The sequence below is a fragment of the Podarcis gaigeae genome (assembly GCF_964106915.1).
Source record: "Podarcis gaigeae genome assembly, chromosome: 13".
Taxonomy (NCBI): Eukaryota; Metazoa; Chordata; class Lepidosauria; order Squamata; family Lacertidae; genus Podarcis; species Podarcis gaigeae.
Window position 1 is genome coordinate 29,097,479 of NC_139689.1, and position 24,708 is coordinate 29,122,186.

At 46.5% G+C, this 24,708-nt stretch overlaps 1 protein-coding gene across 1 annotated transcript in view; it reads left to right on the plus strand.

Annotated features, from left to right (window-relative positions):
• Positions 1–12,142: 12,142 nt before the first annotated feature.
• PPP1R1B (protein phosphatase 1 regulatory inhibitor subunit 1B) overlaps positions 12,143–24,708 on the plus strand; it is a 50,938-nt gene continuing 38,372 nt past the window's right edge. Inside the window, exons 1-3 of the mRNA XM_083708869.1 lie at positions 12,143–12,505; positions 18,486–18,546; positions 24,615–24,637. Of these exons, the coding sequence (XP_083564995.1) occupies positions 12,425–12,505; positions 18,486–18,546; positions 24,615–24,637 (165 nt within the window). The 5' untranslated portion in view covers positions 12,143–12,424. The remainder of the gene's footprint in view (positions 12,506–18,485; positions 18,547–24,614; positions 24,638–24,708) is intronic.

Sequence of the window (24,708 nt, forward strand, 5' to 3'; positions counted from 1 at the left end):
TGTCCCGTTGCACCAGAAGTGGTTTAGTCAGGCTGGCCACATGACCTGGAAAGCTGTCTCTGGACAAACGCTGGCTCCCTTGGCCTGAAAGTGAGATGTGCGCCGCAACATAGTCGCCTTTGACTGTGCACCACCCATAGTCCAAATATGCACACTAAGTGGAAATGCTACTACTTACTGCCCCAACGCTGCCGCCCAAACACAAACACACGCACACCAGAATTCCCGGTTTATTAAAAAAATGCACAAGTAACTAGTCCAAAGCTCAAACTTTTAAAGTGAAAACAAAATACTGTCAGCTGATCCAGAGGTCGAAAAGCTGTCTAGGCTAGGTTCCCCTCGCCCTCCATCAGCTGTAACCCGAATCTTAGTTCAAAGTTCTGTTCCCCAGGATTACCTGGAGGGCTGATCATGTGTAGGGGATACTCACTGTGTAAGAGCCAGCCCTATAAGAACAGGCAGGGAGCCTCATAGGGCTTCAAAACAGCACTCCTTGTTCTGCAAAGAGCCTGGCATTTATATATAAAGATGCTGCCTTCACGCTTTCAAGCTTCTCTCCAAAGCTGTGAGGATTGTATAACCAGGCAGGTATAATTGGCAGGCTTTCTCTCTCCCGCCTCCAGCTTTTGTACAACGTGCGGGCAGAGTCTGCCTCTCCAGAGGGCCCTGGGTGACTCACGGCTCTGCTGTGCCCACCTGCGATGGGCTTTCTGGACCGCCACTGATGGGAAGCTCTTTGGCTCACTATCCTGGGGAAAGGGGAAATCCTCAAAGAGCCGAAGGAAAAAGAGGCAAAACACAGAAGCATATGAAAGGATGTTTACTAGTGTGAGTCAACACTGGGCATTTTAAAACCATAAGATTGTGATGATCTCTGGAACATCTCTAGTGGCCTTTCAGATGTTGATGGGCCATCTCCAGGGCCAGATTTAGATGGAGAGGCCCTAGGCTACTCTACTTTTGAGGCCCCTCCCCACCCCACCCCACCCTGACAACTAGAAGAAAATGGAAGAGTGTTATAAACAAAATTGAGTGAAGCCAAGAATGATGACGGGTATTTAAAATTCTGCAATTCACAATTTCTCCTCTAAAGGACATAAGATATTATTGTTAAATACCATGGTGATTTTTAAAAATGCATAAAATTAACACTGAAAAACTTCTGCAATAACTGAACTTTGTGAACCTTTTGTGGCCTGGGCAGGCCGTGTTGTCCTCTTGTATACCTGCTGAGATTGACAAGGCATCAGACCTTAATCTCATAGCTCTCTTGTAACTGCCTCTGATTAGTTCATTTAACTCTTGGGGAAAATAATTAGCATCACATGTCATGTGCATGGAAGTTCCTGAACCAATTAACCAACTAGAAGGATTGCTCTTAATAGCACCAGTTTTCCTATACCTTGATATTGCTGGATAGTTTTGATGAATTGCAAAAGCATTTTTAGTTTGCTTTCTGTTGCCACCCTGGAACTTTTCTTTATTAGTGCCACTTTGTTTTGTACGATACCTTGCAAATGAAGGAAAACAACTTTTCTGCTTATATATGTTGATAATATAATTTTGGTTACTGAGGACAAAGAAGATTCTACAAAAACAAGATCGGGTGCAGTCCTGGCCAGGACATAGGCGTCCTGACTGTGACAAAGGTGACCTGTGGGCTTGCTTGCTTGCTTGCTTGATTAACAGCTGTTGGGAACTTTAAGGTCCCTGCTCTTCCTTCTAATGGTATTTGTAGTGGACCTGGAGACTCCAATAGAGAGCATTCCATGTCAAGAAGGAGGGCAAGTGGGCACCCTATCAAATGACAGGGCAGGAACTACACTTAGCAGGGCCTCTTCACTGGTGCCTCGCTCTTCCCAGACCTGCTCTCTTTTGGTCTGTATTTTGGAGCTTTATAATTTAGGAAGACTTTGGAAGAACTGGTTGACAAGTCTTATCAGTTGCTGACGTATGAGCGGATTTTATTTGCTGCTGTTCTTTGTTTCTGGTGCACCAGGGTTTACACCAGCGTAATAGAGTTGGCCAGGATGCCAGAAGGGATACAATTTACGAGCTTTCTTCATTATCTGCACAGCAGGGGGTGTTCAGTCAACAGTGCAAAGGCTGAGCTGAAGCATTCCCTGCTGGTTACCTGCTTTCAGCAATAGGGGTCACTGTTTGGTAGTACCCAAATGGTTAGCTGTCAGACTCTAGAGCTCCCTATTGGTGGCTCTTAGATAATTCACAAAATACATAAATACACAAGTTACACAAATTTCATAAAGCAGTAACATAAATCTCCATTGCTACATATTGGGTGTATATTTCAGTGGACTTCTTAGAGCTCATCTGCACTTTCATTTGTTCCACAATTTCGAGGCACAGGTCAGAGAGGTTTTTTCTTTTGCCCGCCACTTTCCTCAAGGAAAAACCCCCACTGTTAACTGCTGAAACAGAACAAAAGTCAATCCTCAGAAAATCTGATTCTCTTTTGTTCCAGTTCTGCAGTAAAGAACAGGTTCTTGTTTTGTTTGTCTGAGGAAAGTGGCAGGATAAAAGAAAAACCTATCAGACCCTCACCTAGAAATCACAGGACAAACAGAAGAAAACGTGGGACAAACAGAGGTGAGAATGAATCTTGAAAGCAGGGTGGTCCAACTTTTTATACCAAGTGAACTGCAAAAGTACTGTGACACGGAACTGCCTGGTCATGTGGGGAGGGAGCGAGCCCAAAATTTGACACCCCCCTAGCCCTCGTGCTGCTTTCCCAAAGCCAGATAACTGAGGCGCTGGGCTTTGGGAAGATGGCATGAAGCTCTAAGCTGGAAAAGTACTAACTAAATTTTGGGAAGGAGGAAGTAGGACTCTAGGACCCTGTGAGACCCCTTATACCTCTTTCCCAAAGCCCAGAGCTTTGCTTATTTGGCTTTGGGAAGGCTGCAGGGTGAGGTGTCCAATGTTGCTGAGGTTCACCAAAAAGTCCTCGAAGGCCGCATGCAGAAGCAACAAATGGGACTCCCCCTTCTCAAGTCAAGTTGCATCGTACCCAAGATGAGGCAAATTTTATTTCAGCAAGCTGAGGCAGAAAATCCCTCTCACTTTCACAGTAAAAACACAGCAACTATAAATTAGTTAGCCATTCGATGCCCTTTCATGACACCCAGAATTAGCTGTCTGAGGTGGCCGCCTCATTCTGTCAAATGGTAGGGATGGCCCAGCAGAAACAAACAAACAAACAAACAAACAAACAAACAAACAAACAAACAAACAGAGAAGCAACTCCAGAGATGGAGTTTTCTGAGATTGTTCAAGCCTTGCATTGGCCAGGAAATGGTGTACCTGAGTGGGAATCCATGAAAGACTGCTCTTTGAGGGCTGGTGCAAAGGAAGGAGCTGCCTGCAGGCAAACAGACAAAGGAGAACAGCCCAAACATAGGCTGTTGAAAAGACAAACATTATGAGACTGTATCTCAGTGGTAGAGAAAGCTCTATAATCCAGAGGAACAATAGCATTATTAAATTCCACTTAAGATATAATAACATTTGTTTTAAAAAATGGAAAGTTACTCTTAGTTTATCAAGTGCCTTATTAATCATTATATACAACCATGCAGGTAAGAAAAGCCCAACAGTTTTTCTCCCCTACAGAAATGCAGCCTGGGGAGGGGGGATTTCAAAAGGTAGGCTAGAGGTTGTTTAACCCTTTCCCCCACCCACTGCTTTTCCGTGCCAAGTCCCATCATGGCCCAGCTGCATATTTACTCACAAGTATGCCCCAATCTACTCTGTGGGGCTTTCTCCCAGAGAAGCCCACATAGCATTGCAGCTATGTGACACAAATTGTGACACAAATTGGGGTGGGTTGGGGAGACTTGTGCTGCCACAAGCCCGATGTTGTCAGGGTACAACTTCCATTTTTAATAAAATATAATTTTCTATTAGGTTTTTTTAACATATCATTTTCAACAGTAATTAAACATACTTTTACATCTTATTCAAATTTTTGACTTCCATCAATCCTGTCTGAAAATTTTCCAGTCTAATCTCTCAGTATGCATTCCTTATATTCCCTATTACATTTCAAACTCATAACCAATATCTCTATCTTCCATTACCCCTGACCATTGGGCATGCTGGTTGGGACTGATATGTGTTACGAGTCCAGCAACATCTGAACAGCTAAGATTCCCCATTTGCAATTTAAACGTTCTTCATTAAAGTGAAAGAATACAGATTTTCTGGATGCAGTTTTTTAAAATATAAAATATATTCAATTATATACAGGCCTGAGTCTATACATAGCTCTGATAATAAGGAATGCATGAACTGTTCAATGTCTCTCCCATCTCTCATACTCTCCAGGGGGTCCTGGCAAATCATTGCCTTTCAGGGAAATCTTAGGAGTTGTGTCATTTTCCTTGTGTGCAGTCGCACGTGGTGGAACAGCAGCGGGGAGCTAGGACATATTGTCAGACTACCATTCCCATCCTCTTCACTACAGAGTTCTGCAAGGGCAACACAGAGACGAAAGAGAGGGAGGGGGCTGCCAGGCAGTAACATCCTCCAGATTGCTTGTAAATAGGCAGGCTGGTTGAGAGCAGACTGGGTTTGGTGGGTCAGTGCCCCTTTTCCCCCAATGGACGCTCCTCCTTTGGCTAGCTGCCACTGGCTGCTTGCTCCTTTTTTGCCTGGCAAAAGCAAGCAGACAAGGCAGAGGAGCAGGAGCAGTTGGCAACACTGACAGCATACCCTCCCACATTTCCCCAATGAAAATAGGGACATCCTATTCCATAATGATGATGATGATGATGATGATAATTTTATTATTTATACCCCGCCCGCCCATCTGGGCAACTTCCAAAATATATGAAAACGTAATGAAACATTACACATTAAAAGACTCCCCTATACAGGGCTGCCTTCAGGTGTCTTCTAAAGGCTATAGAGTTACTTATCTCTTAGGTTTGGGGGTTGCATAACCCGTTACCATCCAATGAAAATAGGGACGTCCTAAGGAAAAGCAGGGACGCAGGTGGCGCTGTGGGTTAAAGCCTCAGCGCCTAGGACTTGCCGATCGAAAGGTCGGTGGTTCGAATCCCCGCGGCGGGGTGCGCTCCCGCTGCTCGGTCCCAGCGCCTGCCAACCTAGCAGTTCGAAAGCACCTCCGGGTGCAAGTAGATAAATAGGGACCGCTTTCTAGCGGGAAGGTAAACGGCGTTTCCGTGTGCGGCTCTGGCTCGCCAGAGCAGCGATGTCACGCTGGCCACGTGACCCGGAAGTGTCTCCGGACAGCGCTGGCCCCTGGCCTCTTGAGTGAGATGGGCGCACAACCCCAGAGTCTGTCAAGACTGGCCCGTACGGGCAGGGGTACCTTTACCTTTACCTTTAAGGAAAAGCAGGACATTCTGGGATCAAATCTGCAACCGGGATGGCATCTGCAAATCCTGGTCTGTCCCTGGACAGTAGGGACACTTGGAGGGTTTGTGACTGTGAGCGGGAAGACTCTCAGAGATAAAGGGGGTGTCTTGTGGGTGTTTTGCCACCCCTCGCAAAACCTGGAGCCAGCACTTTCATGAAATGAGTTGCAGCGATATTTTCCCCATTTTGTCCAGCAGAGCAAGAGGGCAGCTTAATTATAACACGGAGAAGGCCGCAGCCTGGAATCCTCTCTCATTTGCCCACATCCCTCTAAAAATATATAAAGAGAACAGACAGATTTGCTCCCACACAAAAAACTTCTTTTTTTTTTTTTTTTGACAACAATCCAGGTATGTAGAAAACAGAGCGGAGCTTCTGGCTGGACGTTTCTGTCAGGGTAAATATTTTTCTTCTTGCTAGAACGGTTGGAAGCCAGCCATGGAGGCAGTTGAGTTGCCTTGAAAATCCCAGAGTTTCAGCTGCTGAGGACTTTCGCCCCTGCTTTCTGAGCCAGGCTAAACGTTCTGTAATGAATCATGCCCGCCAAATTGTGGGATTTTGCTGCCTCTGGGAGATGCCTTGAAAATGGACAGAGATCTCGGAACCTAGCAGAACCTAGCAGAGTTCTTCTTCTTCTTCTTCTTTTAAAACATCACCACAGAACATTTATGAATGGGGGCACTGGGTGGTAAACTGTTTTACCAGAATTCTGACGGGGACTGCCATAAGTTAGAATATTGGTTGCCAGGATAAGCTTGGGCCCCTGTGAAATTTCTAATAAGAAGATTCAGTTGGGTTTTGCTCATGCACAGATCCTGACTGCCATACCTAGAAGTGGGAAATGATATTCCCCCAGGTCATTAGATTGGCTTATGATGAGACTGTCTTCTCTGTAATAGTAGGGATAATAACACATTCTCTAAGTGTTGGTAGGTCCACAGAATCATTTTCTCCTCCTCCTGAAAGCTGACTTCTTCAGAAAGCCTGTCCTGTTCCAACCAGCTTTGTCAGGGACGGCCCATCCTGTTTTGCCACCTGAGGCGAAATGAGAAGGTGCCGCCCTGAGCACACGCAACATGAAGTGCAGCCCACCCCCAATGAAGCTTTGCTTACCTGGGTCACACAAGATCGCACTGGGAGCCACCATAGCTGTTTCTCCTCACTCCTCTGGTGGCAGAGGAAGGGGGCATGGCAATGGAGACGCCCCTTGGATTCTGCTGCCATAGGCAGCTGCCTCAGTCTGCCCCATGGACAGGTCGGCCCTGAGCTTTGTGTTAACCCAGGGATGAGGAACCTGTGGCTGGTCAACTACAGTTCCCATCTTCCATTGCTGTTGGCCATGCTAGCTGAGGCTGATGGGAGACTGAGTCCAGCAACCTCTGGAGTTTCAAAGGCTTCCCTGCTTGGAAGGGTCAACAACACCCAAATCCCACCCTCTTGAACCTTGCAGAAAGTGACCAATAATCTTGTCGACACAGATATTGGTTATGGGGGACATCCAGTTTCCTATTCTGTCCCAAGGAGAATTCAAGACAGCCTATACCAAAGCAAGGACATTCATGACTTAAGAGTGTGCTTTCTGGAGCAGAGGCTAGCATTCATTTTAAATAGAGCCCTAACTGTTTGAAACCGAGGGCATGTTGTGTTTGAAAACCATCCATTTATAATCCTTTTGCTTCCTACTGCAATCACTGGGACTTAAAAGTACTAAACATTGGCTGCATTGTCCCCCTGTCCCTGGTAAGCTCTGTGGGGCAGGGTCTCACCTTGGTTGCTTTGCACAAAATAAATGCTAAATAGTAGTAGGCAATGGGATGTTAAAACGACTTCTCCAAGCATCAATAACATCCACAAAGGGAAATGTTCTTACACCTCCGTCGCCTTGGGCAATGCTGTTGCCCTGACTTCTCAGCTCCCTTCTGCCAGCACCAAGTGTCCCCCCCCCTCCTGTTGGGTCACAACCAATTCCTGGGGCTTATTTTATTCTGTCAGACGCCTCCAGAATAAATACCCAAGCCAAACAAGGAACGATGTGGCTGTTGGGTTAGAAGGGGCCATCCGGATTAAACTGGAGCCTGCAAGCTCACTAAGCTTGTTTGTGGAGGTGGCTTCTGAAGCCAAGGTTTTCCAGTTTGCTCTGCACATCTTGCTTGCTGTAAGTCAAGGCCACAATGTCCAGAGCGGCTTGCCCCCCGGGCAAGCTGTTTTAGGGGGGCACCACCATTTAATGGTGCTGGAATTATGGTGCTGGAGGAGACTCTTGAGAGTTCCATGGACTGCAAGAAGATCAAACCTCTCCATTCTGAAGGAAAGCAGCCCTGAGTGCTCACTGGAAGGACAGAACCTGAAGCTGAGGCTCCAATACTTTGGCCACCTCATGAGAAGAGAAGACTCCCTGGAAAAGACCCTGATGCTGGGAAAGATGGATGGCACAAGGAGAAGGGAACTACAGAGGACGAGAGGACAGTGTTCTCGAAGCTACCAGCATGAGTTTGACCAAACTGAGGGGGGCAGTGGATGACAGAAGTGCCTGGCGTGCTCTGGTCCATGGGGTCACAAAGAGTCGGACACAACTAAACAACTAAACAACAACAACACCGTTTAATGGAGTTACTTGGCACCAGTAGAGGGCAAGGTGTTGTATCAAAGAATCATAGCATTGGAAGGGACCCTGAAGATCATCTAGTTTAGAGCTTTACATACTTTCCATGTTGGTGACACACTGTTTAGACATGCATCATTTCGCAACACAGTAATTCAGTTTTACTAGCAAACCAGAGGTTAGTTTAACCTCTGGTTTGCTAGTAAAACTGAATTACTTTCCAGCCCCGGGCGAAGCATGGGGAACATTCGTGTGACACACCTGCACACTGCTGCCGACACACTAACGTGTCACAACACAAGGTTTGGAAAGCTCTGATTTAAACCAACCCCCTGCAATGCAGGAGTATGCAGGTGCTCTTTACAGGAATTGAACCTGCAATCTTGGTGTTGTCAGCACCACACTCTAACCTACTGAACTATCCTTTGTCACATGCTGCAGTGCTGTGCATGTTTGCTTTAACTTAACGGGTCTCACTTGTGAGTAAACATGTATAGGATTGTGCTGACAGCCTCTGTTTCCCAAGGAATGTAGAAATGAAAAACACTGGAGAAAAAGGTGGCGACAGAAGATTTTAAAAAGCAGAGCAGGATAGAAAAAGTTGAGCCATGGGTGAGTGCTTTGATTGCAGGCAGGGCTATACCTATTGATTCTGCACTTTCATCACACAGATCTGATGTCGAACACAGAATTCAGTACCCTAACAATCTTAGTGGTTCACCTTTAGGTGTGTTTATTCTTGCCTTCTGATATAACTTAGTGACGCAAGTAAAGCCCCTACAGACTCATGTTTTATAATGGGTGTATTCTGCAACAGTGCATTGGTGGTGGATTTGTTCTGCTTTATTGTTGTTCTGCGATGCTTCCTCAATGTTACCATGCTACTGCTGTCCGAAGGGACTACAGTGGGACCAAAAAACCCCAACCAAGAACATTTGTGACATGGAAAGTTACTGTATTTTTTGCTCTATAAGACTCACTTTTTCCCTCCTAAAAAGTAAGGGGAAATGTGTGTGCATCTTATGGAGCGAATGCAGGCTGCGCAGCTATCACAGAAGCCAGAACAGCAAGAGGGATCGCTGCTTTCACTGCGCACCGATTCCTTTTGCTGTTCTGGCTTCTGAGATTCAGAATATTTTTTTTCTTGTTTTCCTCCTCCAAAAACTTGTGGTCCGGTGCGTCTTATAGAGCGAAAAATACGGTATCAGATTTCAGCAGGATGTTACAGGATATGCACTGGTTGGAAATGAAGCAGTATAAGCACCTGAAAACATCTTCAGGTACAAATAGTATTGAAAGCAGGATGCTTATGACCTCCCCAATGGCATAATGAACATGCGGAAGCGCCCTCGGTCTGCTTTTAAGGTTTCATCTGCTGTTTTAAGTATGCTGAAAGTAGCCTGAAATCTGGTGTGCTGAAGGACGGTGGAAAAAAAATGATTTAAATCATCAAACAAAACAAAAAAGGTTATTGCGGGACATCCCAGAACCCAGAGAAGAATGTGAGCAGGTTTTCTGGTCAGCATTCCATACGGACCATACCTTTAAAGCACATTCAAAGTGCATTCTTTCCCTCAAAGAATTCTGGGGCCTGTATTTTGCCCCTCACAGAGTTCCAATTCCCAGCAACTGTAACAAACTACAGTGCCCAGAATTCTGTGAGGGATAGAATGTGCTGCAGATGTGCCTTTACGGTACAACGTGCACCCAGCCACTAGTGATAAAGCAGAATAAATGAGTAAATGACAGAAGCAGAATAAATGAGTAAATCTCAGTAGCTGGGAGCCTTCATTCCAGGTTTCACATTGCAATTTGTTTTGCATTTATCCTCCCCCACGTGAAAATGGGCAAAGGGGTCAAGCGGATGTTTGAACTGTGGACAGAGACTGTACAAATGTCCAAGTTTTGTTATGAGATTAGGATAAGGCTGTGCTCTGGGGAGATATCATATCACAGTGTTTTTTAAACCTTTTTCCTGGACTCTTTGAAAATGGGACTCTCTCCGGGGGGGAGTGTGTCTCCAGTTGGTTTGTCTTGAGGGCAAATAAGGGGTAATTGCTTCTCCCCGTCTAGGATATCCCTTCAGATATTGCAGGACTCCACTCACATCAACCCAGCCTGCAAGGGATAATGGGAATTGTAGTCCAACGAAATTTGGAGGGCCACAGGCTAACCATCCCAGCTCTGCATACTCTCCAACATTTCTCTGGTGAAAACAGCAATGTCCTATTCGATGAGAATAATAATAATAATACACTTACCCATCTGACTGGGTTGCCCCAGCTACTCTGGGTGGCTTCCAACATACATAAAAGCATAATAAAACACTAAACATTTAAAAACTTCCCTATACCTTCAGGTATCTTCTAAAGGTAGTAAGGGCTGCTTTGAGATGGCTCAGGAGTCGGGTAACTCCATATCCTCCAACATTTCTCTGATGAAAATAGGAGCATCCTAAGGAAAAGCGAGACATTCCAAGATCAAATCAGAAACTGGGATGGCTTCTGTAAAGGGTCTGTCTCTGGTGTTTTAACCCATTCACATGAAACCTGTTGAATTCTGCATCTCTCAGAATTAAGGGCACTATTTTCTCAGCCTTACCTACCCCACCGGGTTGTTGTGAGAATAAAAAAGAGGAGGAGGAGAAGTATGTACACCACTTTGAACTCCCTAGAGAAAGTATGGCTGCCCCCCCCCCCATGTATCTGATGTCATATGATGTCACACCTGTGACTTCAGGTACGGGGCAGGTGGAAACACGGTTGCCCATGCACAACCAGGAGCCTTAAAGCCTGATGGTGTGTCAGCAAAGGAAAGCACCCTTGGGCTTTACCACCCATTAGCTGGTGGGAGCCGGAGCCAAATCCTGCTAGATCAGCGGCACAGGGAACACCCTCTCATAGCCAATGGCTGGCATAGCTCTTGCTCCCAGGTGTTCATAGGCTGCTTGCGGTCACCCATCGGTGAGAGTGAGGTAGGAGCACAGGTAGGTAGTTAAAAGAGCCTAAACCCATGACCCAAAAAAAAGTGTGCTTAAAATTTGCACATGCCCCTTTATATATACAGAGGTGGATTTAGGTATCTGAGCAAATTACCGGTGGCTGGGGTGTGTTATTTGCTGTTTGCCCTGCAGCCCTGCAAGCAAAAGTTCTCTCTCTCTCTTAAAAACAAAGTTTGTTTTCAAAGTGGGATGGAGACAAGGGCAGGAGTATGATATCCTAGTGCAAAAGATTATGGACCAGGAACTGCAAGATCAGGGTTCTAATCCCTACTCAGTCAAAAGACCTCACTAGGTGGCTTTGGGCCAAGCAGTGCCTCTCAAGCCTAGCCTACCCCACAGGGTTGCTGTAAGAGTAAATTGGGGGAGGAGAACCTTGAGCTCTTTGCGGGGGAGGGGGGATATAAAACATGGGTTGTGAATGTAAAAATTACCATATTTTTATGTGTATAAGAAAACGTTTTTTGCTTTGTGTGTGTGTGTGTTTTTTGTCAAAAGTTGAGTGTCATCTTATACATGGATCTTAAAAAAAACTTTGAGACCGATTGCCGCCCCCAAAAGGTTAGAAACTTGCTGCCACCGCTGATCATCTGGATTTTCACTTCTAGAGATTTGGTACCCCTAAAGATTTGGGTTGTTGGTTTTTTTAAGAAAAGGGTTTTAAAAAATAGGGGAGTGTCTTATACATGGAACAATACAGTGATAAATAAAAGGTGCCAGCACAAAAGCACTCTGCACATGTTCAGAGGCACTTTCTTTTTCTTCTTCATTATTTCAAATCTTTCCATTTCAGTATGTCCTGTGCTGAAGACCTGAACCTAAAGAAAGGGCGAGGTTTTCAGGCTGATGAATCGAAGCCTTGCCAAAAGAGCCAACTTTGGGTGTTTGCCTTTTCTTTTTCCTGGTCACCTCCAGAGCTCTGCTCATTCACACACACAGCTGAAGGCGGGCAGTTGGCATCCTTTGACTGGCGTCCTTTTAATGGGCACCCAGCCGAGGGCTTGTTAAGAGGCTGAGTCCTCCTGGTGCCCACCTGCCTTGGGAGAAGAGGATTAAATAATTCAGATTGCCGCTGGAGAGCAGCCAGCTGCCCCTCCCCTCCTCTCCCCACCCCCTCCCACCTCCTCTCTTCCCTGCCTCCTCCTGCCCTCGCGTCTCTACCTACACAGTTCCCCAACGCAGCAGGAATGAGGTTTGAGCTCAGCTACCCTCAGTTGCCTTTCGCAGAGAGGGAAGTTGGCACCGGGCACCTCTGCTGCTGCTGCTGCTGTTGAGGGGGGTCCGTCTCTCCCAGGGAGCTGGATCCAGAAGGGGGCTGGCAAGAGAGCCAGAGACCTCCATCCCCATCCTTCACAAGAGGGGCAGAGTGAGTGGGGGGCACTCTTCCTTGGCGTAGGCTGGAAGAAGACACGGGCTCTGCTACAATGGACCCGAAGGAGAGGAAGAAGATCCAGTTCTCTGTGCCTGCTCCCCCTAGCCAGCTGGACCCCAGAGCGGTGGAAATGGTAAGGGGGACGAGGGTTAGGGTCTGGGGGGCGGCAGAGGCGGCTTGGGACTTAGGGATCAAGTTGCTGGGAAGTGTGAGCTGGCACTGATTTGCCGGAGTCTCTCGCATGCAATCTTTCAGCTTGCAATGCAAATAAGCACATCCAATGTGCTTCATGTTCTAACACACACAGAGAGAGACCGGAAACACAGGAACTTCGGTCTTTAAAATATATATTACAGGGAAGGAAGACTTGCTGAAATCTGTGGGACTTATTTCCGAGTCCTCAGGTTAAGCGCGTCTATGAAATGCCCTTTGTACGATGCATATTTCTTATGTTGAATGTGTGTGGCTCCCACTCTTTTATACTGTGAGCATTTTAGTGCTCCATTTTTAAAAACGTGTTAAGAGTTTTCTTGTAATTTGCATCATTGCAGTTTTAACTTTGTTTAAGCCTTCCCAGAAACCTGTTGAAGAGCGGGGTGTATGAACCAGCTAAGTAAGAGAATTTAGTATTTGAAGCATTGTGTATTTACGTAGGGATTTCAGTGACTTGCATGCAAGTAACACCTGTGAATGCAAGACCAAAATGAACTAATGAACCCATCCAGGAAAATACAGTTAATGCATTTGAAATGCACTTTATTTCCTCCTTCCACAGGTGCACATTCACACCCAGATGTGCACTGTTCGCTCTTCTTGCACAACCACCCCTGAATCCCAAGCCTATTTATAAAAAGTAGGCACTTTCCCCCCACGATGGCCATTTAAGTATACATTCCTGCACACCCCACATTCAGTGTGCATCCAAACTTTCTTTTCATGCTTTTATTTTTACTCCAATGAGCAAATTCTCACATCAGATGCAAATCCCTGCTTTTCACACTTGCCTTTGCGCTTTCTGCAATTTCACACTTAAACCATGCAATCTCACACACACATACACGGCGAAGAAATCAACACTTTGAAAATTATAACTTTTGTCCAGTTTTTTTGTTTTTTACAACCATGGTTTCTGGTCCTTATGGCTTTGGAAACTTCTCGGTGCATGTGTGAGGACAAGTCCTGGTGGAATCTCTGAAATCAGAAACAGGGCTCTTAAAAACAGGATCTCCAGAGATCAGGGGGTGGAGCATCTGCTCTCTACTCTTTGCTCCTCCCTGTGACCAACTGAAGAGAATGTGAGATACAAAATAAGCAAATATATGTGTGTTTGCAGATGCCCACTTTTTCAGAATTTGAGTTGCCTAGATGCAGATTTCTCTCTCTCTCTCTCTCTCTAATTAGTTAATTCCACGTGCCCACATAGTATACCTAGCCTCCGGCCAGAGGTTTTCTGTGAGTGGCATTGGCCAAATAAGTCACTGGCTTGCAAACTCTGTTCACCATCCGTAAAATGCAAATACTTACAGCCTATATCTTGGGTTTGTGTATGTAAGGATATGCACGCCCACATCCACACATGCATAATCATAATGCGATTTGCACACTAAAAGTGCTACAGAAATTATTATAATTTCTAGGGCCACGATCTAGTAAGAAAGATGCACTTTCGAGTGTGAGAGTTAAGCACATGTTTAAGCCTTTCTCATGGAAACCAGTGGAACTTAACTGTATCAGTGTTGACGCTATCGACTGTACAACATTGGTGTATTGCATTTATAGACCATCTTTTTTCTCCACAACCACCTTGTGAGGTAGGTTAGTCTGAAAGGCAGTGAACCTCCCTTTCTCTTACACACACAGAGCATGGATTGGCTAGAACAGGGGAAGAATTAAGAATCACAGCCTTGTATAGTTGGAAGGGATACCGTGGGGCATCTAGTCCAACCCCCTGCAATGCCCAGTGTGGGGTTCATACCTACGACCCTGAGATTAAGACTCTTATGCTCTGCTGACTGAGCTATCTCAGGAGACTGTTAAATCTTGGTAGCAACAAATTCCTAATTCCAGAGGGGTACTAACAGCAACCAAAGCAAAGGAGACTCTTTTTGGACCTCTGAAGACTAACCAATATATGGCAGCTGGCGTAAGCGGGGAATAGATTATAGAAAAGATCTTGACATATGCACAAAGCTGTCAGCTATATATGCATACGTTCCATGAGTGCAGCTGCACAAAATTGTAAATATGAAATGCTTCTTGCAGTGGGTGCAGCTTCATGGTTAACACCACCTGTGCTGCTTTAAAGGGTCCAGCCTTCTCCAATAACCTCTTACTGCAGTGGAGGTAAAGGTAAAGGAGCCCTGGACAGTTAAGTCCACTCAAGGGCGACTATGGGGTTGCAGGGCTCATCTCACTTTCAGGCCGAGGGGCACGGGTGGTGCTGTGGTCCGAAACCACTGAGCCTCTTGGGCTTGCCAATCAGAAGGTTGGCGGTTCAAATCCGTGCAACGGGGTGAGCTCCCTTTGCTCTGTCCCAGCTCCTGCCAACCTAACAGTCCGAAAGCACACCAGTGCAAATAGATAAATAGGTATCGCTGTGGCGGGAAGGTAAACGGCATTTCCATGCACTCTGGTTTCTGTCACGGTGTTCTGTTGCAGCAGAAGCGGTATAGTCATGCTGACCACATGACCCGGAAAGCTGTCTGTGGACAAACACCGGCTCCCTCGGCCTGAAAGCGAGATGAGTGCCGCAACCCCGTAGTCGCCTTTGACTGAACCTAATCATCCAGGGGTCCTTTACCTTTACTGCAGTGGAGAAGCGAGCCTTCAGTCTTCCTGGGTCTTTGGCAATGGAGTCCAGTCAGATGATGGCAGTGCCTCATCCTTGAGAGGAGACAGATACTGGCCCTACAGGCTCGTGAATAAAATATTGGGGGGCCCTGGTAAACCCCACCCAGTGTAATCGATCACATGACACAGCACACACACATCATTTGAATGGCAATACCAGTGATGGATTTGCGTATAAGTTAAACAAGCTGTAGCTTAGGGCCCCATTCTCTTGGCGGGCTCCAAAAAATGTAAAGCAAATATAACCTGGATGTACATTTCCAAAATATATGATAAAAAACCAAATAAAATAAAACCTACATACAGCAACAGTGTTTTGTGTTGTGTAGGCTCCTATGATGTAAGTCATGGGCCCCGCCTGCTAGCCTGCTCCCTAAAATATCACTGGTTTCTATATATAGGGTGCCTACATTCTACATGGACTGATTGCATGGCAACATGTGCAAATGGCTTTAGATACTTATTAGGTCCATAAATTACCATATAGTATATATAGTATATATTCAACACAAAAAACAGTGACAATTTGTTGTTGACAAAGGACAGCTGGACATATAAAGGGCCCCATTACCTTCAGTAGCTTAGGGCCTCATCAAACCTAAATCTGACCCTGGGCAATACCCATCAACATTGGGGGGCTCTGGCCCCCTCAAATATTTTATGGGGGACCAAAGGGACCTTGGCTCCTAGGAGTCGACTCCTAATGTCTGAGAAGGGCTGTCCCCGAATGCCCTTCCACTTCTGCATCAGGGTCTTCACCCCTAACCCCTGAAGATGAGGAACCTGACTCCCAGTGGCGTAGCGTGGGGGGGCCGGGGGCCGCACCGGGCGCAACATCTGGGGGGGGCGCTCGCACTCGCAGTGCTAAAATCAGTGCTAATTGTTAGGGGGCACAAATTACCTGCCTTGCCCCGGGTGCTGACAACCCATGCTACGCCACTGCTGACTCCAGAGTCAGCATGACAGAAACACATGATGATAAGAAGGTGGAGAACACCAGGAAGTATTCTTTGTTGCACATTCACGATGAGTTATTCTCATGATGCTCTTGGGGCAGTCACACACAACCCAGCTCCCTGCTCCTGCAAAGTTTTTTAGAGTTGGTCACATACTTCCTGTCCAATCGGTGCACATCCTGATGTAACTCCCTGATGAAATTCCATAACTTTTCATACTACGGATGTTCTGGTTTATTTGTGTCTTGCTTTTGCTACGCTGTAACCCCTCTGGACAGCAACAACACTGAGGGAGAATCATGGAACAAATGAAAGCAGAATAAATCCACTCCCTTTGATGCCCTATGATTGGGTCAAAAACATGTTGCATAATCCAATAAAACGGAGGTACCTGAAAAGTGATGGGATTTCAGCAAGAAGTTTCCAAACAGGCACTGATGGAAAATGAAATTCAGTGGTACCTCGGGTTACATACGCTTCAGGTTACAGACTCCGCTAACCCAGAAATAGTACCTTGGGTCAAGAACTTTGCTTCAGGATGAGAACAGAAATCATGCCCTGGTGGTGCGGAGGCCCCATTAGCTAAAATAGTGCTTCAGGTTAAGAACAGTTTCAGGTTAAGAACGGACCTCCGGTACAAATTAAGTACTTAACCTGAGGTATCACTGTATTGTGGGAACCCCAAAACTTTTGTATATGTGCTGCCGAAGCGAGCACTGGGCACCCCAAAACTTTTGCAGCCACAGGCAAGATTAGCAGGGTAGCATATTATTATTATTATTATTATTATTATTATTATTATTATTATATGGCTGCCCCAATATCATCACAAGCACAAATAATGAAGAATGCACAGGGAGGGGAAAGGATGCCTCGAGGAGGGCCTTAAGTGTTCCTAGGGAAATTTAAGTCCTTCCAACTCTTCCCCACCCCAACGCTTTCTCGTATGCTGAGCAGCATAACAATAATATATTGAATTATGAAGAGCTGAGCTGGCTGCTTCTTTCCTCATTCGCATCTGATGTGTCTTTATTTCCTCCCCTCTAAGCAGCCAATGGAGACCAGCAGGGACCCAGTCATGTTCTCTGGCATGCCAGGGAGCTCTTGCCAGCCAATTCAGCTGCCTCTTCCCAAGATGCAGGCATGGGCTCTCTTCCCAAGCCACTTATGTAGCTGAGGGAGGCATCCCTGAAATCCAGGCACCTCTGGCAATTACCTAGGGCTGTGTTAAAACAGCACTTTATTCCAGTTTCCTTACCTGATTATTATTTTTTTGTGTTTTAAATCCTCTTCCACATGAAGTAAAGGCCACTTCTGGCCATCTAACAGAATCTAGTTGACATTTAGCACTCATCTCCCTGTTAATTGCTTTGTCTGCAACCCCGTTAACCTGGAAAATCGCAGTACAAAATGTGGGGTGGTGGTGGTTCTGGCATAGAGGTCCTCCCTGCTGTTTCCGTGTGTGAATCGTGGGGGGGGGGGGGGCGACAGAAGTGCATGTGCACATTAAGGATGGGTTGTGTGTGGCAACAATGTGTTTGATGACGTCCGCTGTTGAGTCACACCACGCCCACGGGTGGGAATGAAATGTAGAGCGGCAGGGTGGTATATCGGTCAAAAAGCCACAGTTTCGTAATGCAGCAGATGATGCAATGAGAAACAAATGTTATGGACAGGGACAGAAGTGCTGGCATTTCAGCTAGGGAGACAAATGCAGCCTCTATAGCTCAGTCGGTAGAGCAGGAGACTCTAGAGCTCAGGGTCGTAGGTTCGAGCCCCACGTTGGGCAAAAGATTCCTGCATTGCAGAGGGTTGGACTAGATGGCCCTCGAGGTCCCGTCCAATTCTACAGTGCTATGATTCTATGATTCCCCATGTCCGAATGCACCCTAATTTGCCTCTATGGCTGTGGAAGGAACAGGAGAGGCAAGCCAAAAGCAGTACAGTGGTACTCAGGTTACATATGCTTCAGGTTACAGACTCCACTAACCCAGAAATATTACCTCAGGTTAAGAACTTTGCTTCAGGATGAGAACAGAGGACAGGGCATGGATGAAACTGGTGGTCCCAGTGCTCATTCCCATATCCAGGAATGGGGCCCTAGTTGCAGCTCCCAAACATGCTCAAAGTCTTGTCTCACAGAGAAGACCTTGGGGTACTTGGCTTGTGAATTTGTACAGGCAAAATTGGCAGGAGTGGTGTGTTCTCAGAACCTCACCCTTAAAAAAAAAAAATACATTGCCCATCTTTTTATGTGTCATATTCCTCTGCAAAACTAACAAATCCTCCATATGATATCCGTTCTAGATCCGCCGACGAAGACCAACTCCAGCCTTGCTGTTCCAGCTGTCAGAAACATCATCCCCTGGTGAGTCTTAATTCTTCTTATCAGGCCAGGATGGGGGAAGGAGAAGAGGACAGGTGGTCTGGGGTGTGGACTAGACAGGCCTTTGGCTTTTCTTATATCCTTACGTCCACAGTGGCAGCATTTGAATATGTATGAACATTCAAAAGTGGTTTATATCAAGTCAGAATGTTGGCCCATCTAGACCAAGAGTGAGGAACCTATGGCTCTTCAGAAGTCACTAGACTACAATCCCATCATCCCTGACCATTGGCCATGCATGCTCGGGCTGATGGGAGTTGTAGTTCAGCAACATCTGGAGTACAATGTTCCCCGTTCCTGATTTAGATCCTTCAGCTGGAGATAGCAGGAGTACAGGCAGGGGTTAGGCAGGAAAACAGGTAACAGACTGTATGGCAAAGACCTTCTTTTGCAAAAAACAATCTCCAGACACTGTTTCCTTGAGAACAACAACAACAAAAATTTAAAATATTTTTGGGATAAGCTAAACAACCTTCCTTCTGATTCCTGTTCTCGATTTATAAAATCCCTGCATGTGTATGATAAGATGCATACCAAACATTTCAAAATTATTCAGATGCCTGTAAACCCCAGTAACCCAAGGCTGTTCTGGAGCTGTTACATTTGATTGGCTTGGTTTTACAACCTTTTTCTTTCTTTTTTTTTTATTTGTACAAATGACGTCAGTCGGAGAACTTTGGTTACAGAGCAACTCAGAAATACAACGCTATAAATCAGCAATCCCTTAGCCTGCCCACCCCCCCCCCCCAAAACAACCACACCTCTGTCAGGTTGGCTGGTAAAATCTCCAAACTGCAGATGAATAGAAGTTAGAAGCTGATATTTTTTGTGGTTTAGGGATATAGGCAAATGCCTTGTATCAAGCCAGATGATTGGTCCATGTTGCTGAATAAAATCTACATCAGCCTTCGTCCATTTGGTGCCCTATTGGCGTTTTCAATTACAACTTCCTTCAGGTTGGCGAAAACCGGTAGGTGCTGACTGGCAACTTCTCAGACAGGGATCCTTACCAGCCCTACCTGGAGATGCGGGGGCTTGAACCTGCTGCAGCCTTCTTTATGAACCCCTCAGCTGTGACCCTTCCCTACCTAGTGCGTTTGTGGCTGGGGTGAGACCCGGCCTGGAGTCTGGCAGGTTCACACTCTTAGCTGCTACAGTACATTAGCTGCTTAAAAATAAGTGATTTACTGCATAAACACACACTAAACAACTTAAAGATTCAGAAATCTTTTGTAAGGGAAATGCAAACTAAGAACCAAGGAAGGGAAATACCGTCTCCCTCTGTCCCAACATGGAAAGCAGAGGCAACTGCCAGCTGTCCCCCGTCCTCCCCATAACAAGCCTTGCTTGTCAAACTGCATTGCAAGAAAGCTCATTGCTGGAGTTTCTTTCTGTGCTCAAGGTTCCATCCAAGCAGCTGGAAAATAAGACTATGTTCCTTGGTATCTCTTGCTAGAAGTGAACAGCCTTCCAGCCCTTGGTAGTTCCTTCTCTGGACAATAGCCTCCCTTGTTGTACAGGGACAGGCAGGGCATGAAGGACAGAATCTACCTATTCCACGGGCTGATTCCCTCCCAAGGAACTTTCCGCAACACATCCTCCAGCTACGTTTATGTGGCCAGGAAACTTTCACAGTCGGAACGGTGGGTGAGCAGCGTTCTTCCTTAACTGCAGCTGGAATTTGCCAGTGGTTGGCTCCGTTCCAGACCTCAGAGTTGGGCCCCGCGAGTGCAGTTTCTCGCAGCGCACATTGGGGTGTCTTAACACACAACGGCTTAATTTCTGAAATGAGACCTTGCGTGCTTCCAGACCGGGAGGCTTTATATCACACATAGTGTTTATGAGTCTGTGATTGACGTATATTTCGCAAGACCTCTGTATTATTATTATTATTATTGGATTATTATTATAGGATTATTATACATGCACTGTGCAGAGGTCCTGAGCGAACACTTCCTCTGAGCTGCCTTGTTGAAATTCAGACGTGTCTTTAGTGAGCAGCAATAAGTGGAAATAGGTAAAGGCAAAGGGACCCCTGACCATTAGGTCCAGTCGTGGCCGACTCTGGGGTTGCGGTGCTTATCTCGCTTTATTAGCTGAGGGAGCCGGCGTACAGCTTCCCGGTCATGTGGCCAGCAGGACTAAGCCGCTTCTGGCGAACTAGAGCAGCGCACGGAAACACCGTTTACCTTCCCACCAGAGTGGTACCTATTTATCTACTTACACTTTGACGTGCTTTCAAACTGCTGGGTTGGCAGGAGAAGTGGAAATCAACACACTTAAAAATCGAAGAAGAGTGTGCTGGATCAGGCAAAGCATCCTGTTCTCACAGTGGCCACCCTGTAGGAAACCTGCAAGCAGGATTTGACCAAAAGTGCACTCGCCTCTCCTGTGGTTTCCAGTGGATGGTATTCAGAAGCATTGCTGGCTCAAACTGGGGAAGGCAGAGCACAGATCATAGATCATGGCCCTTTCCTCCATGAATTTGTCCAGTCCTCTTTTAAAGCCATCCAGGTTTGTGGCCATCCTTGCCTCCTGTGGGAGCAAGATCCGTAGCTGAACTATGCACTGCATGAAGAAGTATTTATTTTTATCTGTCCTGAATCTTCCAGCATTCAGTTTCATTATGAGAGAAGGGGGAGGGGATCTTTCTCCATCCACTTTCTCTATGCTGTGCATCCCATAAGGAACAAAAAAAGGCTAGGTTGTGCTCAGGTGAGGAACAAACGGAAGCAGCAGTGTGGCGATGGAGCCCACCCACAGAAATATCACATAACAAACAGCCTGTCACAAAAATCCACTTGTGATTGTGGACGTACAGAACAGGTAATTTTTTACTGATCTGAAATCCAGGTGGAACCACTAAAAGGCAGACACTTTGGTGGCGGTGACATGTCCGTGATGCAAAAACATCTGAGCAGTTCTGCAACAAACTCCCATCAGTGTCAGGGTCTGGGTGGAGGAGAAATGGTGCAGACCCCCTCTCCAGCCTGACCCTTCCAGAGAAGAAGGAGACAGTTCAGAATGACAACAGAAGTTTGAGGGAGGTCACAGCACAGAGGCAGATGAGGGGGAAAGCTGGGATATAGTGGGAGAGGAGGAGGAGGAAGAAAAAGAAGCACTAGGGGAGAAACAGCTGATGGACTCAGTGTCTTTAGAAAGCATTCAAGACCCGCCCCCCTTTCTCCCAGAACACGGTGGGCCTTGAAAGTAGGAGAGCAAAGAGCTCAAAGGCAAAGGGCACTTTCCAGGACCCATAGCACTGGCTCATGAGGAAGTGGGAGAGACAGAGGGGGTGGGGTTTCACTCAGAGCAACGCCATTATTCTGAGAGGCCACACTCCCAAGCCTCTCTCTGTGAATATTGCATAAATGCAGATGGTAAGGACTTTTCCTTGTCTTGTCCATTCCTGGCAACCTGCCGTGAGGGTTGGATCCTCGGCTGCCTGACAATCAGGACGCACTTCTAGCCATGTTCATGCAGAGGTAACCAGAGGTGGTGCCCATGGGTGAAGATGTGCCCACAGAGACCTTCTGTGCTGCCCACGCAGTCCCTTAAATTAGACTTGAAAGAAGCGACTCTGTTGTAGCCAGTAAAATAGGTGTGCTTGGTCCCTGGGTGTGGGTGGTTACCTATATTTTTTACCTGTTTGGAATGTCCCCATGATTGGCGACACCTTGCTAATGCATTCCCATAAGCCAGGCATGTCCAACAGGCAGATCGTGATCTACCAGTAGATCACTGGATGCCTGTGGTAGATCACCGGTAGATCAGTGGCTCTCCCCAAAGAAGCTAAAAAACTTTGGCTCCCCTAAAAAAGCATCTTTGCCCTGCATCCCTTAAAAATGGGGCTTTCCTCCCTAAAAAAAGCTCAGTGTCACTTTCCTTCTCCCTAAAGAAGCTCAACAACTTTGACCTGAACCCAAAAAAAGGGGGTAGATCACTGCCAGTTTTTAACTCTGCGAGTAGATCGCAGTCTCTTGGAAGTTGGCCACGCCTGCCATAAGCCATTGCTTTCACTCTGGAAGATCTAAACTCCAGGTGGCTACATACTGGTGGGGGAAAGGAGCATGCAAGATGCAGGATGCTGCCTTGTACCAACTCAAACCACTGGCCTATCCAACTCAGCATCACCTGCTCTAACCAAGCAGTGGCCCTCCAGGGATTTCAGGCAGGAGTATTTTCCAGCCCTGTCAGAAGATGCCTGGGCCTGGGCCCTTCTGTAAACAATGAATGTGCTCCACCACCGATCTGTGGCCCAGCATACAGAAATGGGTTCTGCGGAGCTCAGGCACATTAAGCAAGGTTACAATCTCATGGACACGTTCAATGGGAGAGGCTCTTCTTCACACAGAAGATCTGGGCAGCTCCTAACCAAGACACAAACAGTATTTTTTAAAACGTGAAGATAATTTTCAGAAAACAAGATACACAGAGGAAGCATTGTTTATCCCTGGCAGTTGAACATTTTTTCCAAGCCAAAAGGTCTGGCAGAGGCCCAGGATGAAACCTGGGTTTTGGCTAACACTGGAGGGTGAGTTCCAGAGTTCCATCTTTCTGAGTCCTCTCCTTGTTCTAAACACCATGCTCAGCTGATCTAAAAACAGGGATGGGAGTCTTGTAGCCCTCGAGATGTTTGCCAGACTACAACTCCCATCATCCATGGCAATTGGCCTTGTAAGCTGGGGTTGTTGGGGGTTGGAATCCAGCAACAGCTGGGCAGCCAGAGGCTCTCCACCAAAAACAGGGTGGGGCAGGGTGCCCAGATGCTTCTTTAAGGAGCTAAGGAGAAGAGGGCATTTCATCAGTCAGGCTTGGTAGCCCTGGTACTGTTTCACTTGGAAATGAAGCTCTACCCCTATCCCCATACCTTCCCACATTTCTCCAGTGAAATAGGGACTTCCTATTAGATAATAATAATAATAATTTTATTGTTTATACCCCCCCCTTCTGACTGAGTTGCCCCAGCCCCTCTGGGTGGCTTCCAACACATATAAAAACATAATAAAACATTAAACATTAAAAAAAAAACCTTCCCTATACAGGGCTGCCTTCAGGTTGTATTTTCACTTATCTCCTGAGATCTGGGGTTGCATAATTCCATACCCTCTGACATTTCTCTGATGAAAATAGAGACGTCCTAAGGAAAAGCGGGACATTCCAGGATCAAATCAGAAATTGGGATGGCTTCTGAAAATCTGGGACTGTCCCTGGAAAATAGGAACAATGTTCCCAGTTGCTGACACGGGCCTGATTTTGAAGAAAGGCCTGTGCGTTGGATTGCGAGAGGGGTGGCTTCTCCACAAAAAAGGCACAGTTACAAAAGACTTTTTGGCTTGCACTGACTTATGCCCACCAATAGCTCCATTCATCAGTGGACCCCATGAAGCTTCAACAGGGAGGCAGCTGCTCCCACGCTAGGCATAATGGATTTAACCAGGTTATTACTGCTGAATAGGAGGTAAAACATTCCAGCCTGGTTCATAAATCCAAGCAGCTGAGCAGGCACTCTCTGAACACGACTGCAGGCAATTCCATGCAGGAAAGCTATTTGCGTAAGCGGCTCACTGTGCTGTTTGGGGTGGTTTAAAAACATGCTGATGAGCTCCCATGGTTTGCAGAGGCACTGTTGAAATCAACCCAATGCGGGGAGCCAGTCACACAAATAGATTGCTGTGCCAAGCTGCCTCCGCACAGTCAAGTTGCCAGGCGGTCACCTGCCTGGTTGCATGAATGCATGAATGAGACGCCCTGTGCCACCAGCACAACTTTGCCACGAAACGCCTATGAGCGTGAATCAGGTCCTTTGCACCTCTCCTGGTGTCCTGGAGCAGGCCTCCCCAACCTGGTGGCCTGCAAATCCCAGCAGCCACTGCCAATGATCAGGGATGATGGAAGGTGTCCTCCACCACGTCTAGAGGATGCCACATTGGGTATTTCTGTCTCAGATTGCGGAAATTCAGATTGCAATTCTACGCCTCTCTGTTGTTTGCTTTTACTGACGCTGCTCTCTTTTCTTGTTTGCTTCTTTCTTCACCTGCTCGCTGCAGAAGACGAAGGTTCTCCATACCAGGTCAGTATCACCGGTTATACGTAGGAGAAGAAGGCATGCAAAGGAAAGGAGCAGTTGGGTGAAAAAGGCTA